Source organism: Pelecanus crispus, chromosome 6, assembly GCF_030463565.1.
Source record: "Pelecanus crispus isolate bPelCri1 chromosome 6, bPelCri1.pri, whole genome shotgun sequence".
Lineage (NCBI taxonomy): Eukaryota > Metazoa > Chordata > Aves > Pelecaniformes > Pelecanidae > Pelecanus > Pelecanus crispus.
In genome coordinates, this window is record NC_134648.1 from 34,075,238 (window position 1) to 34,092,043 (window position 16,806).

Consider the following 16,806-nt stretch of genomic DNA (forward strand, 5'->3'; position numbering starts at 1 on the left):
TAAAAAGTTTAACTGATTCTAAAAAGAAGTGTAACTCAAAAACATTATTTCTATGTGCTTTCAATTTGGTTAAAAAAATTATGCTAAATAGGAATCTCATCTTGCAATTTTTTATATGTTACGATCAATTACAAATGTCTATTTTAATCATATTGACTTTAAGGTCACACTAAGATTTTTTTTTTTTTTTTTGGCTGCATAATGCTCTGGAATTCGTTGGACTGAAATGAGATAAGAAATGAAGATATTTCAGACAAAATATTTCAGAGAGCTTAGCTTCCTTCTGAAAGGTTAGTCACACTTTTTCACTGTCTTAATTTCAAAAAAGGAATGTAAGCTCAGATGCCCAAATTATCTGAACAAAAAGTAAATTCGTAAGAATCAAAATAGAAATACTTCTCTAGCATACTCTTAACGAAGAGAATAAAAAGGAAGTGAGAACAGAATTTTAAAATAATTTCCAAATGCGTGATTTTTTTATATATAGAGATGTGTGTGTGTGCATGGGTGTGTATGTACACACATAGTGACAACATTAATTTCCTCACTGGGTGTGTTTCCTTTACACACTCATGTGTGTCTATTTACTTTTTAAAAAGCATTCTACATTCACATGACCCAAATATCTCCTCAACCCCTATCTTTCATTATGTTTCCCTACTGAGAATTTAAGAGAGGAACAACACCTCCCTTTTGCACTCAAATTCCATGTTTTCAGTGAAACTAGTGATAGCTACCTGTAACAAACGCTGTCAGTACAGGGACCGTGCACTCTTACAATGACAAAGACGTGCTGGAAGTGGGATCGAATGTTCTTTGGGCTGAATGGTTGTGCTCCTGGTTCCTGGAAAACTATCGTCACAATATCATTTCCAATATGTCGTTTTCTCAGAAGCTTTAACAAAAAAAAGACGCATAGGTTAAAACACAGTCTTTTCAATTATTTATTTCTCATAATTATAAATTATTATTTTGCAATTTTTTTATTCCAAATGATACAAGCTGAAAACTGATACAGTTGAGGATTTATATGACAAGTACCAGAATGTTAGTTATTCATCTAATAGATTACAGGTATGGGCATTTTCATTTTCCTAACAATTTCATTTCTACATGTAACATACAGGAAGATCTCGTTAGGGAAAATTTTAAGTTAAACAAAGATGAAAACCAACAACAAAACCTGCTAGTATCAGACCAATCAGTGATACATGGGAGCTGGAAAACGTTCCCCACTTCACACATTTTTACAAGCCATAAGTAGGTTCTATTTCAAGTTGAAAATAGCTGTCATTGTCCTTAAGACACACTGTGATAATTTTCTGATAGGCTTCTTTCAGCAAATCCAAGATTACAGTAAAAGAGAAAGGTAAACTACAAAGTAGTATAACATTTAGCGTACAAAAGCAAACTAAAAAGAATGCTATGTTATCTTTTATTGTTAAAGGAAATTTCTGTTTTACTTGCAGAAACACAAACCAACATTGTTTCTAGAGTAAAATGCATACACATCATACACAACAAGATGGCCTAGCATTTAGCAAGACCAGGTACTTCAGAGTAACAAAGCAGGTCAACTTACATAGCAGCTACAAACAAAAAAAAAAGAACAAAAAAAAGGGATTTTGTCCCATATCATATATAAAGTGCAATGGACTGCTGCAGAAGGTTAGAAGGTTGAAAATTATGTCAAGTACACTATGGTCCTTTTGACATAAGCGATGAAATCGTATTTATGTAACACGTGCTACTGACATTACTGTATAATATTTACATCAAACTTTCAGTAAATAACGTGTAATTAAATAGAAAACAGTCCTATGGAGAAAAATCTACCTATGATATACCTACAATGATCTGCTTTGCTTGTCTTCCTGAGACAGAGATGGCCAGTTTTACTTTTGATTCTTTAAGTGTTTTCTTTGCTAGTTACAAATGAAAGTTGTCATAAATATTCAGTAGTTCAGCTACTTTTGAGATGGAGGAAAAATTAATTCTAAATAGGCATGGTCCATCTTACCTGTTGCTTGTTGTTTGGAGTATATGGCAACATAGTAGAAACGTGGAACATGATTTCATAGTCCTTGTATGTTGTGTATAGGGAGTGAGTACCCGTTGAATCAGCTTCAGTTAAAGAAAAAACAGAAAATGAAAGCATTATTTAAAAAAAGTTTGAAAACAAAATTTCATTAGTAACACAGAAAATCATCAGGCAAGACAAGAATTCCTATTCATCCTTGGTCCTAGCTGAAACATCAGCAAGTAAAAACTTACCCAGAGTTTATTCACCTGCCAAAGCAAATGACACATATAGATGGCACATATAATTTTGCATACTTTTCCCAATGAAGAACTTGTTAGGAATAGGGAATTTATACCAGAAAACCCTGAAGAAAGCCTATTTAAGCATGAAAAGTGATAACAAAGTCTGAAATACTTTTCAGACACCACCCAGTATCTCAGGCTAATCGGAATGAAACTGAACTGTAAGGAATGTGAAAAGGACTTCAGAAAGGAAGGTAGACAGACACTGCGCATGAATACCATGATCTCATGCATAATTAAATATCAGTGGACATATAACCCACAATATAAGAAAGAACAAAACAGGTACTTTTAAACACAAATATCAGGACTACTAAATGAACTGTGATGAAGTCAGATAAAACCTTCACTAAAACAGGTGCCTTATGGATAGGAGCAGTCAAAAACCCAAATAGGATGCTAGCATGCTTACAGCTGATGATGGAAAAAGCCCACAACAATGACATTATGATGCTGGTATATTAATCAAAGGTACTCTCACCTGTTTTGGGTTCTGGCCACCCTATTTTAAAAGTTATAGAAGAAAGAGAAGGGATCCAGAAACAGGCCACAAAAATAATTATACGTGGATGGAGAGACTTCCATGTGGAGAGAAAATGATAAAAACTAGGATTATGAAGTTTAGAAAGAAAAAAAGAAGAGGGGATATTATTAAAGTTTACAAAGTGTTGGTTGAAGACAACACTTGATTACAGACAAATTGGGAACTTCTGGTTTTACTTTTTCTTTCTCTCTCAAAAAAAGAGACCCTAAAGAATGTTCCATTAATTTAAGTAGTAACACATTTAAAGCTGAAATAGTGCATATATTCTATTAAATGTAACTGCTGTCCACAGTACAAAAAGCCCGTTTTTCAACAGAATTTTAATAATAACAACTAGATTTATATATGGAAAAAAGCATCTTGGTTATTTGAAGTTATATAAACATGCTACTATATTATATAATCCCAGCTATTTATAGCAGTGTATTTTAAAAAGCTGTTAAATACTACACCTAAGCATTTTTTATAAGCAGAGAGATCATGTTACTAAGGAGATAATAGCTCTGCGATTTGTGAGGCATTTACAATAGCATAAATATGCAGTTTACCCAGATTTGGGGTCTAAGCTGTGACAAGAAGTTTTCGTTTTCTGTCAAATGCAGAATAATAAAATAGAGGTAGCTTTGCTGTAAATGAAAAACCGTAACATCACCCATAAAATGAAATGGAAAGTTTTCTACATTATAGCTGTATAGAGATTTTACATTTCCAAATCATGTATATAGAATAAAATGGGAATAAGAAAAAAAAGATCCCAGGACTCTTATTAAAAAAAAAAAAAATTCAGTTAATGCTTCAAGAAGATTGGCCTCTCTTTTCCAGCACTCAACATTGCCATTACGAAAAACTAGCTAACTGCTAAATATTTTCTTTTTAATGCCAATTACAGTAGCACAACAGCTGAAAGGGAATCATTTCATCTTGCACTCAGTTCACAGCAACCTCTGTCCTCTGCCTGATCATTACAATGCACACTGAAGGAGGCAGATGCACCTGAAAGTCACCTAAACATCAACATAACTCCTTACTGGCTTCTTTTTGTCTAACTGTAAATATGCTAATTTGTACATAATTTTTCATAAATGCAGCATACAAAAATATTACAAAGAACTAGAAAGGGGGAGCAGGTGCAAAAAGAAAGGGAAGTGGGTAAGACGACAGACAGGGGGAAGGAAGGCCCCAAGAGAGGGGAAGGGGCCCAAAAGGGGTTGGGGGAAAGAGGAGAAGAATAAAGCAATTCTGACAGATAATATGCTAGAACACCACCTATGTATTTAAGCCAAACTTTCAGCTTTCCTGGATGGACTTCATTTCAGGCAGAAAAGGGTTTTTTCTCAGAGCAGCACTGGTTCTTGCAAACTAAGTAATAAAGCTACAATGCAAATGACACGTTTAATGATTCCAATTATTTCCAAGCATTTCACAGCTTAAATCCCTGTTACTCAATTCCAACTAGAAACAGAAGTCCATATCTACTACAGACTGTGCATCTTTCTCACCATTCAGACTTCTTCTTTCTTACAAGTCCAGAATACTTTTTCTGAAGTACAACATGCTAATTACAGGTGTTTTCTTTAAATCAAATCACCGCCATTGCAGTAAAATCCACGACTGTGCACTGGAATAATATCCATGATTTCAAAGTCAGAACTCTAAGCCAGCAGTGCGATCTACTTTGATTTCCTTGTGTTTAACAGAGGCCCAAGGAATATACAAATTCATTAGCACCTTTTTACACTGAAGACATCCCCTCCTGCAATCAGTTGATGGCTTACCTATTCATGCTGCCTTCTCAGTCTTGTCCTATTACTAGATTTGGTTACCTAGCTGAGGACTTACCTGATCTTCTTTTCCTTTCATCATTATCCACCTTTAAAAATCCACCTTATTCTTCTGTCCTTCCAATGTTTCTCAGCTATCTTCACAAGGACTGTCTTAACAGACTCCCATTTAAGTGCTTTGTTCCAACACCAACAGTGCTCAAAACCATGACTGACACCAACAGCATACTGCTGATAAATTCACCTCACTGAAGCCACAGGACTTTGTCGGCCTGCTTCTACAGAAGCTTTTAAAACCTCTGCACTAGAAAACCGCATAAAACCCAGTACAAGTAGAAAATCTAACTCGGTGTTTCCAAGGAAAACATGTTGCAGGGAACTGTAGGAAAACAAAAACCAAACGATACCGGTGAGGCAGAAGGAACAGCCATCGCTACAAACTGCAGCAGTGCTCACAATTAAATGCACAAGAAGTTTCAGAGCTTAATGTTGTTCCCATCTACCTTTGTTCTTAAAAAGCCCTGCCTTATTTCCAGTTTCTCCTAGCTATTGGCCCAGATTCAGCACCTGTCAAACCTGTTCTCCTTTCTGTTATACACAAGGATTACACCAAGCACTCATGTTCAACTTCAGTAATATCCAAGTTGTTTTCAGACGCTATTTCAGAAGACAGAATCCTTTATTTAGTAACATTCTGTGTTTGTGTTACACATACACTTTTGTGAAGTGCAGGTGGACTTCCCCCCATCCCCATTTCTGCTCCTTAAGCAACTGAGGAACCTCTGACCTCCTTTTGCTATTGATCTCCCAGCAAATGTCTCAGACCCAACAGTAAGTCTATTCTTACTTCCATGTGCTTAAATGATGTTAAATAGTACAAGAAGGTAATCTATCTGTATTATTTCATTAGAAACATTGAAGTTCATTGACAACCCCGAAATGAAACGTCAATTTGAAGTACATTCAATTCCCTAGATTTTTAATCTATTTAATATCTTCTGTGCTGTTTTTATATTCTTCTTGTCTTAACCAAAAAGTCATGCAGTATAAACATCTAATACAGAAACCTACCATTATTAGCTAAGTTTACAATCTCATTAAATAGACAACTCAAACTCCTACAACTCACATTAATCAATCTGCTTCATTTCCTGCACTAACCACGCTACCACTCTGCTGGACACACATGCCAGGTTACCATGCCTAGCATTATCCAGCTGATCCCATTTACCAATTTAAAATATTGAGAAATAAGACTAAGTGAGGGGGAGGGAAATAAAGCATGCATTACAACTAGAAATTAAAGTAAAATGACTGAAGTTATAATTTGAAAGATTACTGTGATGTTTATGACTTTAAAGTGATGCCCATAAACTTCCTAGCAACTGTGGGATAGATGACATTTTCAAGCTCTATTTCCTATCCAAAGTCTGCAGCCTGCCAGGAGATAGACTGCTTCCCCTCTGGTAATTCTAGAAATATACAAACAAAACTTTAAAAGTAGCAGTTCTTTTCCACAGTGGCACTGGCAGAGATCCAAAGCTAAAGCCCTTGAAGGATCCAATATACTTAAATAGGCTTTCAGTTAATAGGATGCATGAGATTCCTCCTTTTAAAAATTAGCTGTTACGGATACTTACCAATTAGGCCCCTAATTCTACAAATTTCTAAGAACAAGAACTGTTCTGAAACTGCCTTTTGCTAGAGCAACTTTACTTTTCTAAATTCGCATAAATTAAAAACCATCTTGTGAAAACCCAGAGTACATACACAAATCAGCTTTCCTCCACGCTGAGAAAAATCTTTCATCGTGTCTTACATCATGCATCTGCTTTTCATAGGTTACAAAGTATTTTCAAAGGTGCAGGAACTAGCAAAGTAGCCTATATAGCTCTGACCTTTCTTACACGTTAATGAACAGACATTTGTTTTTAACAGCATCTTTGCAATCAACGGTGCTGACATTAAACGGAATTTTTATGCAGGAAAATTTCCTGAGTAATGAGACCACAAGAACTATTTCATGACAGTGACCTCTAGCAACAGAAGAGCACAAAGCTAGAAGAGGGAGAAGCTTGCTTCCTAGTTGTAGACCCAGCTGTTTCAACAAAACCCTATAAACCTAAGTCATGGTAAAACCTCCCCCTTTGCAGACCCTTCTGTGTTAGGGCCAAGGCAGAAAAGACCGATTGACTACTTTGGGTAGCTACTGAAGATGTACTGACTGTCTGTATTCTGCTGTTCACATATACCTGACATGCAGCTCTTGCAACCATCTTTGCCTACCACAAGGTGGCTTTTCTTTTTTTTTTTTTTTCCCCCCTACTTCCTATGCAGAATATGCAATAAGGGTTTCTGAATGTGGCTATCCAAAGAGCTTAGTGTTGTGTCCCCAAAACACCATGTTGTCTTCTACCACTTCCAGCCTGTGCTTTGCATACTGGCAGAAAGGAAACCAGCACCATCAAGATAAATAACAGAAGTTTGCTGCCATTGTTCACATTTGCTGCTGTCTAAACCTGCTTGTTAAGAACGTATGTATGCTGTGTAGTTGTGTGTTTCCTCAGTGAGCCTGCAGACAACATAACCCGAAAGATTTCGGACAACTTAGGAGTCCCTAAGCAGTTCTAGCTGATAAGGTCCCATGCATGTAAGCTTGTAAACCTTGACTGAAGGAAATGTAGGAAACCCTTCATGAAAGCAGCAGTTTCCACTCAGAGCATTCCCCTTCTTCTCTGATCACAGTGAAGTGTTAATGTAAAACCTCTTGATTTTTGTATTTTTAGATATGGAATGGAACTGGTAGGTCTACTGGGCAACATGAAAAAGACATGCCGACTCTCAACATGGACTAGAAAAACCTTCATTACGAGACAACAACTCTTAAAACCAGAAGATACTCAGTTAATTAGAAGTTTACATACATGTCCATTCAACAGGTGCTAGACTGTAGTACATAAAATCAAAGCCTGACAATTCTTTCCTTGAGTCAGAAACAACAAGAAGGAACTCAAACATTACTGGAAAATTGTGCTGTTTAGAAGAAAATTTCAAACAAATACTTAAGATACAGTTACAGCTTTCACAGGTATATCTGAGCAGATGAGTCAACTCTTAATCACATAGCATTTACATGCACTAGAAACTAGTGTGTGTGGACTGACACCAAAAAAGTTGTTTGGTTTTTTTTTTTCCCCCCAGATGTCTTAAATACCTAAACTACAAGGGAAGAGAAGATTTTACTTTAACTACTGAAAGAAACAGGGAGGTCACAAAATAAAACCAGAAGCTATGAAATAACAAATATTTTCTCTGTTTTCCATATACATTTGATTTTTGACCTAGCTTATTTTTATAACTGATAAAACAACACTTTGGAGCTGCAGAAAAGGAAAACCCAGGGAAGCAGAGAAATCCATGCCTCCCATACCAGTAAGAGAGACTTGGCTTAAGGGTAGCATCACAAAAGCATAGAGGAGACAACTGCAATGCGTAAATTCACTCAAGGGAGTAAATACAACAGAGAGAATACAAGTATTGCAACTAAAAGAAAGCTGGCTTAACACTGTGTGTGAAATAGGTGTTAATTTAGGTTTAAAACCACAGGAAGTTTTACAACCCTCTGAGGAGTGATGATTAGGCTGATCAAGAACAGCCTGAGATGGCAACATGATCGCTGTAAGAATCAAGGACACAAGGTAGAATGGTGGAGCACCAAAGCACAGCAAATTACTGTATTTGCAATAGGAAACTCACGACAAGAGCACAGTTTTTGCTGCACTGAAGTTGATGAATGCTTTTCAGCTTTCATGAATCAACTCCTTATTTAATTTCCTTTGCTGGAAGTGAGCAAAACAGCAAAAGATTTCCATTCGAACTGGTTAGTTCTAATACTCAAAGAAAAGGAAGATGGCTGAAATTTCCCCTTGAGTATTTTTAAATAGATTTACAAACTGAATATAGCATGTGCTAGCTGGTAAACAGGTATTTCGCAAGCTTGATTCCAGAAGTAGGGAGTTTCTTTTATAGATACCATCACCCAAGATCATCTTTCCACTGCATTTTTGTTGCAATATGTTTTACAGTTAAAGCTGATATAATATAACTGCCAAATCCAGTTTAATTTCCATAACTCAAAAGAAAAATCAGAGAGGGAGGAATACATTTGATAGAAGGAGTAAGACAAAACTGCCTAGAAGAAAAACTACATGCAACAGACACAGCAGAAAAGCAATAGACCAACTTGTCAAGGTGGAATTACACAGGTGGGCTCTCAGAACATTTTTGTGACAGTCTATTAGCATATCCTTAAAAAAAATTACGGCATAGCAACTATATTGATTAGTCTTTAGACAACACACTGATGATGGATTTGCAATGCCAATAATGGTTCCATAGTTACTGGTTTCTTGTTGCAGCTTAAGTCATAATTTCATTCCAAAATAGTACAAAAATCCAATAATTATCAGAGTTGAAAGACCATGTGGGTATGGGTCAAATTACATACTTTCTCTGCTTTCACTTCTAATATCAAGTAACTGTCTTCCCATAGCAAAGAGGTTATTTTTTAAGAACTCTACAAAAAGTCAGTTAGCAACCATATGATGTATTTTGTTCACTTAAGGGGAAAGAAAAAAAAAAACGAAAAAAGAAAAAGCCTTACTCTTTGTATCCAGCTGAGCACGATACTTTTCAAACCCCTTGAGTCGAACTCGTTCTCCCAAGAGCTGAAGAAACTCTTCAAAGGCTGGACCTGCTGATTCATTATTATACATTTCCTCTTCTGTGCTTTGCCCAGCTTTGCAGTACATGATACCCACCTTAAGTTGGTAACTTAACTGCAAAGGGAAAAAGATGAAAATTTTATATGTATACCAAGTGATGCAGCAACTTATTTATTGAATTCACTTCAGATTTTTTATTAAACCCATAATTCACAAAGAAGAAAATTCCTAATTATCAGTCTAACTTCAAGTGTTAGTCTAGTTCTAAATACTCTCATTGTTTTCCACCATAATTGCCTCGATGATGGCATGTTTCATCCGAAGATGTCAAAATGCTTTTGGAAGTGAAACAAACGTTAATGTTCCTTTTTTCAGGAGGACAACACAGCAGCTTACAAATGGTGAACATCTTACGCCGAGCCACATAGCAAGTGTTGGCTGAGAAATGTCAGGAACTCGGCTCTCACTCTTAGGCTGGTACCATGGTTACTATCCTATGCTAAACCTTCCACGCAGAAGGATAAGGCACAGCATGTGCTCATTTCTATAATAAGTGACAAGATTAACATTCCCTCAGTTCAAAGAGAAGATAAAAACTATTCACCTATTAGTGCATTCATCTGTTAGCAAGGTTGAAAGAGTCCATGGCATTCAGGTAGCCTTCTCTGACTTAAAAACGCAGTAACAAAGAAAACAGCTAAATTGAGAAATGCTGGTAATCCTTTAAAGATACTATTTACTAGCATAGCCCTTCAAATATGTTTGTGCTTTTTAGTTCCATTTTTCCTCTAATTTTGTATTTGATGTTCCTAATACAGCAGAAACTGAAGATCTGAATGAATTAATTTTTTACCCAACCATAATTGTGATTCTTCAAAGCAAACTGTTCCCACCAATGCCAAACTGATGCACACACAAGAAGGACCACATCTGTGCCCTTTATGTCTGGACTACAGGAACAGAAGTTACAGAAGGCAAGGCGGCAGCACCCACAGCCATTTACTGCCATCTCCAAAACCAATTTCACAGGCAGGAACTCTGACTGGCAGAGCACAGAGGAGAGCCTTTGAGTTTACCTGTGTAATTCATCTAGTAAAAATGCATACTTATTGCAGGGTAAATAATCTTTCCTCCCACACACAAATTTCTGCAGAGTATCCATTTTAAATAAATATCAAGAAGATCTGCCAGAGCAAAATCACAAGGAAGTCTACCAAAAGCGGCACAAGATTTACAAGTTTGGGCTACAGGTTAGTGGGAAGTGAAAGCAGTTATCTGCAAGGGCACTGGAAGCAAAGGCCTCTGAAAATACTGTGATTTTCACTCAAAGCTTCTATCACAGATCATGAGACAAAAGGTTTTGGAATTTGCTGGGATGATGTGGACACACATAATTAAACTAAAATTCATTAATTTTAACTTCTTATATTTATGGTGGGATAATTTAAAAGCCCTCAGAAGTGGTCCTACTCTGCCTCTACTTAAAGTGAATTTTAAAATTAAAAAATTCCAAAAATTGCAACTTTGCTGTATTTTTCTTTTACTACCAAGGATGAATGGTGACAGGGATAAAGTATTAGCAACAGGAAAATATGGAGGGGAAAAAAGAAGGGTAAAGATCAACGTGGCTTGACTACTCCCGCTGAAAAAGTTAAGCATATGTAATGAAGCACAGTTCTAGGCCGCTTCTTTTTTCCCCCCTCCAGAATGTCCCTTATTTTATTACCTGACACAATGACTACCTTCTAAATATGTACAAGGTTCTTACAATAAAACATGAGTACAGCACAGAATCATTAGAACAGTTTGGGTTGGAAGGGACCTTAAAGATCATCTAGTCCAACCCCCCTGCCAGGGGCAGGGACACCTTCCACTAGACCAGGTTGCTCTCAAAGCCCCATCCCACCTGGCCTTGAACACTTCCAGGGAGGGGGCATCCACAGCTTCTCTGGGCAACCTGTTCCAGTGCCTCACTGCCCTCACAGCGAAGAATTTCTTCCTAATATCTAATCTAAATCTACCCTCTTTCAGTTTAAAACTGTTACCCCTCATCCTGAGACCTCACCTGGAGTACTGCGTCCAGCTCTGGAGCCCTCAGCACAAGAAGGACATGGACCTGTTGGAGCGGGTCCGGAGGAGGGCCACAAAAATGATCCGAGGGCTGGAACACCTCTCCTACGAGGGCGGGCTGAGAGAGCTGGGGTTGTTCAGCCTGGAGAAGAGAAGGCTGCGGGGAGACCTTATTGCGGCCTTTCAGTACTTCAAGGGGGCCTATAGGAAGGATGGGGGCAATCTTTTTAGCAAGGCCTGTTGTGACAGGACAAGCAATAATGGATTTAAACTAAAGGAGGATAGATTTAGACTGGATATAAGGAAGAATTTTTTTACAATGAGTGTGGTGAAGCACTGGAACAGGTTGCCCAGAGAGGTAGTGGAGGCCCCATCCTTGGAAACATTGAAGGTCAGGTTGGATGGGGCTCTGAGCAACCTGATCTGGTTAAAGCTGTCCCTGCTCACTGCAGGGGGGTTGGGCTAGATGACCTCTAAAGGTCCCTTCCAACCCAAAGCATTCTATGATCCTATCACTACACCCCCTGATAAAGAGTCCCTCCCCATCTTTCCTGTAGGCCCCCTTTAAGTACTGGAAGGCTGCTATAAGGTCTCCCTGGAGTCTTCTCATCTCTAGGCTAAACAACCCCAACTCTCTCAGCCTGTCCTCATATCAATCTATTTCTTACGAAAGAAACATTCACAGGCCAACTTCCAAAATTGCAACATTGCAACTGAACTGAAAAGGGGGGGGGGGGGGAAGGATGGGATCAATTTTGTGCCTTGAAGTAATGTTTCTATTTCCTTTTCTCTCATTGTTAACTATCTGAAATGCTTTCTGTGTAACTGTAAAGGAAATATCCTTTTTCAGTGCTAGAGACCCAACCAAAAACATTCACCTTCCAAGAATGAAGACTGCATATTTTAGGCACCAAAGTCTTATGACTTGAAGCAAAAATATTTATTGGTAAACAAATACCGAGCACATGAAAATTAATGTTACAATTTATTATGATTATTACTGATTTCAACTCCCCATTCACTAAAAAAAAAAAAAAAATTCAAAACAACCATCAGTGTACACAATGCTCAAAACAATCCAGATACAGATGGATGGCACATGCGCTTTTTTTTTTTTTTGAGCATTCCCCATGACAGCTGTTTGATTAAGATTTAAATTTTCTCAGGAATCATGGGAGCTAGATGAGGCTTGTGGGTACATTTCTATGATCTCTGCTTAGCTAGTGAACTACATGATCCCACTCACTGCAAGCTTATTGCCTCACAGGAGCCAAACTTAGAGCCCTGTCAGCAGAAGGCACTATGCGCTCTCACAGAGAACCTGGACCAGCTGCTGCTGACATACGGGAAGGGAGGAGAGAGGCAGGGAGACAGGAAGGGCGGCGAGAGGTGGCACTGCTGCAGCTCCTGCCAGAACAACTGCCATCACTTCCTGCATCATCAGTAGCAGGTCTTGTCTTGGACCGTTTAGGCAACGTTTGCTGCTCGGGTATGCTCTCTGTCCACTTCCAGGGAAATACGATGGATGGAAGTGTTTCACGGGACCACAATGCCTTAGCTGCACTGCTAATTACAACAGGTTCCAGTAATTTTATTTAAACAAGTTAGGACAAAGAAAACCGTTCTCACCAAGCACACCTACACTACTTAAGCTTCAATTTTGGGTGAAGGAAGTATCTTCAAGGGCATAAACATAAATGGGATCCGCAGCATCCACAAGCAACCAAACAACTGTCCTTTACTGCTTTGAAAATGTCAGCCCAAGAAACTAAATAAGCACTATGCAAAGAGCAGGATATGCCTTCCAGCTGTGTTCGTAGATTTGCTGAACTTAAAAAAACATTTTCATAAGGACAACACAAGCTGGTATTTCTGGATCAAAAAAAGCAGATCTGGGGGAAGAAAGGCATGCAGTCCCTATTACTACACCTCCTTCTGATAAATCTAGGGTCCTTAGAAGTGCATTAACCCTTCTAAGCTAAAGCTTAAAAAAAGCTAAAAAAGGAATTAAAGGACAAAGTCTGCTGTGGTAGAACTCCTAAAGTAGCAGCTTCATTTTAATAATCTAAAAGTATTTACATATTCATACATGTGGGAAAAGTGCAGTTCAAGTATTTGTCTAGCACCCAGCGAAAGACAGCAGAAAGTGTATCATGGATTTAACCAGTCAGCAAGTTTATATTATAAATACGGAATTATATTAAAAACCAACTGACATTTCTCAGTATTTCTGTGAATGAGGAATTGCCATAAAATTCTACTGGAATAAATCAGTAATTGCCCTGATATTCAAATTTTTAAATAGTATTTGGAAGTAAACCTAAAGTAAGTTACCATGAACTCTGTATTCAAGACAAAGATTAGTAGATGGTAATTAGCCAGGAAGCTAGCACAGCCTTATGGAATGATTGGATTGCTTTTTAACATAGCACCATTCAAATGAAAGCATTTTAATAAAGCCAATAAAAGAACAGCTAGGTGACAAGCAATGTGGGCCATATGTACAGAACAGATGTTACCATGACTCTAGCAATCTAAGGGGAAGTAAGGAACATGCAACTTGACATACACCACCAGTACAAAATTAGGGCAAGAAGAATATTCCCATTCTGACACTGGATGTCATATGCAGATATTGAAAGAGTAGAAGAGACAGAGCTCAGCCGTAAAAGTGATATGAAATTCAGAGAAAATATGTTGCAGTGAAAGACTTGAAAAGTGCAATCTGTTTAGTTTATCATAAACAAGACCAACAGATGATTTAATCACTGCATACAAAAACCTTTGCTAAAAGAAAATCTCACAGCAAAACTACTCTTAAGATGCAGCAGAAAAAGATATCAGAAGTTTGGAAGCCGAAAGCAGGTAAATTCAAATAAAGAACTGCAAATTCTTAAATATGAAAACAACCAACTGCTTTAAAACCTCACTCAAATATAAAAAAAGACAGCCTATCTTAATCAAAGCTGGTGCATGTGAATTTGGCTCAATGAAGGGGTTACTGGGTGAAATTTAGTGGCTAAGTCAGGCTAAGGTCACTTTATAGTCTTAACTCCTAAATTCACAAAACATGTTGCTTGCTATATCAAACAGGCACCTGTTCATGCTGTAATGAAACAGTGAGACACTCAGCAAGAAGAAGTGATAAACATTCAGTGTACCTAATTAGTAGAGCAGCTGTTACCCAAATTTTTCTGTTAGCTTGGAATTGATAAAAAATGCAGCTTCTAATTAGTACAGAGTGTGCTTATCTTTTTGTTAGAAGTGTCAAACTGTTTCATTACCACAAAAACAGAAAATACTTTGATGTAGATAATACAATTTTAACTATCACGTGTCCTTAATGCTTTTCAAATTTTAAGTAGTAATAGAAAACCATACTATACACCATATTGTGGGAGCTTAATAATATATAGGAGATATGAAATAAGGATAATTTAATCTCACACTTTTTTTAGATATAACCAACTTCTGAAGCAAATTATGCTAAACTACTTTTCAAATTAGGTATTTACTAGAAATAATTTTGGAATTTATTTTTTTAAATAGAGCTTTCTGCTAGCTTTTTTTTTTCTTTGTCAAAATTTTCCCATGAACACTATTGAGATTGCAGGTTCTTGATGGGCATATCTGGAAGGTACTGATCCTTGAATCCAAAGGCTCACTTATGGAGCCGTGTTGAATGAAATTACGTTTTCTCCATTGCTGAAATAGAAAACTTTGCAGAGATTGAAAGATATCCTTGAGTCTTCAAGTGCCTGACCAAGTTGATTCTGGATGAAGGGCAGATTGGGCATTTTGGGTTTAGGCTCAGGTAACAAATCATAAACACTGAATATGTGCATATTTGGAATCACTGCTCTAATCATCTAAGGAAAGCACTCAGGCCTCCAACTTATCAGGATCTCATCACGTGAAAGAGAATAGTTATACTGAGCAGCGTAAGCATCTAAAGGTTCTGTCCTTTTAGCAGGCTATATGGTAAATGCATCTCCCCTCAACCTTATGTGTTCGCTGGCTCATCACAGTGTTGTTCTCTGCAGGAACCAGTAAGCACATGCAGGAGATACAGCTGGTACAAAGTACACTTGAATTTCCAAGAGACATTTAATAAAGGTTTTTCTTCAGAAAGTCTTAAAAGGCCCTAAATAGCCAGGGTACAGAAAAAGGAACTCACTTAGACATGTAACTGGCTAAAAGACAAAAAGGAGCTGAAGAAAATGATCAGTAGAGTAAGGCAGGGATCTGAACTTGGACATAGAGTATTCAACACACACTTCAGCAATCTGATAGAGGTGATGAATAGTAAGGTAAATATTGGAGTTGAAGACTGGCTATGAGAGCTACCAAAGGTACTTACTACAGTGGATAACTGGGCAAAAGAATGGCAGCTCAACCTCAGTGCAAGTAAAGCTTGAAGCGATCCATGTGGTACAGACATACCCAACTTTGTGTCTACAGCAACGAGCTCTGACTTATATGCCTAAGGAACGGGATCTTAGGCATTCATGAAAAGACACATTCAGTGTTCAGTAGTAGCCATAAAGCAAATAAAATATCAGTAATTATTAGAGAGGGAAGAGATAAGAATACATACTAAACCAGAAATTTTCCCCATTTTCAAAATTGCAGTATTTTAAAACAAATGTGGGACAGGAGGAGGGGAACTGGAAAAACTCCAGAGAGAGGCAAAAGCATGATCAGAAGTACAGAACAACTTCTACATGAGAAATAACTAACTAAACTAGGACTCATCAAACTGGTAAAGCAGAGGGGTAGGACAGAGAGCCCTATAAAAGCCTACCAGGAAAAGCTATCAGGAGCCAGGAAATTATCAGTCCATGCTCGTCCTGTTCTCATATTCTTAGCCAGGCATCTGCTGTTGGTCATGGTCAGTAACAATACTGGGCTGCCCCTACCTCAGGCTGACCACACATAACCAACCACTCTTGTGTTAGCCTGGATGCTCTGCGATAGCCGCACATACCCATTTCTTCATCCTCTTGTATCATGCTCTTAGTGAAATAGATGAGGTTCTGAAACTAACTAGAGGACAAAGTGTTTCGCTCAAGTTTTGCCTCTGGTAGGTATTTATTTGGGGATTCTATATCTTGTCCATTTTAATAACCAAACCACAAGGAGGCTGACAAAAATCTTCATTATAATCGCTTATAAACCTGTTTAGAATAGCTATATTCTCTCCCTTGTGGGGCAGATAATGATTAGACCTTTTTCAATTTTATGATGACAATGCTAGACTGACAGTAAGAAGAAATAACAACATAGATGTTAATACTGTGCAGGAAAGGCTGATCATGAGAAGCAAAAAGGACCAGGAGAAAGAGACGGTCTCAGTACTCAG

General features: G+C 37.7%; 1 protein-coding gene across 1 annotated transcript in view; it reads right to left on the bottom strand.

Annotated features, from left to right (window-relative positions):
• SIPA1L1 (signal induced proliferation associated 1 like 1) overlaps positions 1 to 16,806 on the bottom strand; it is a 75,806-nt gene that overhangs the window by 48,525 nt on the left and 10,475 nt on the right. Inside the window, exons 4-6 of the mRNA XM_075712632.1 lie at positions 9,314 to 9,488; positions 2,021 to 2,124; positions 738 to 895 (exon numbers count right to left, since the gene is read on the bottom strand). Coding sequence (XP_075568747.1) covers positions 738 to 895; positions 2,021 to 2,124; positions 9,314 to 9,488 — 437 coding nt within the window. The remainder of the gene's footprint in view (positions 1 to 737; positions 896 to 2,020; positions 2,125 to 9,313; positions 9,489 to 16,806) is intronic.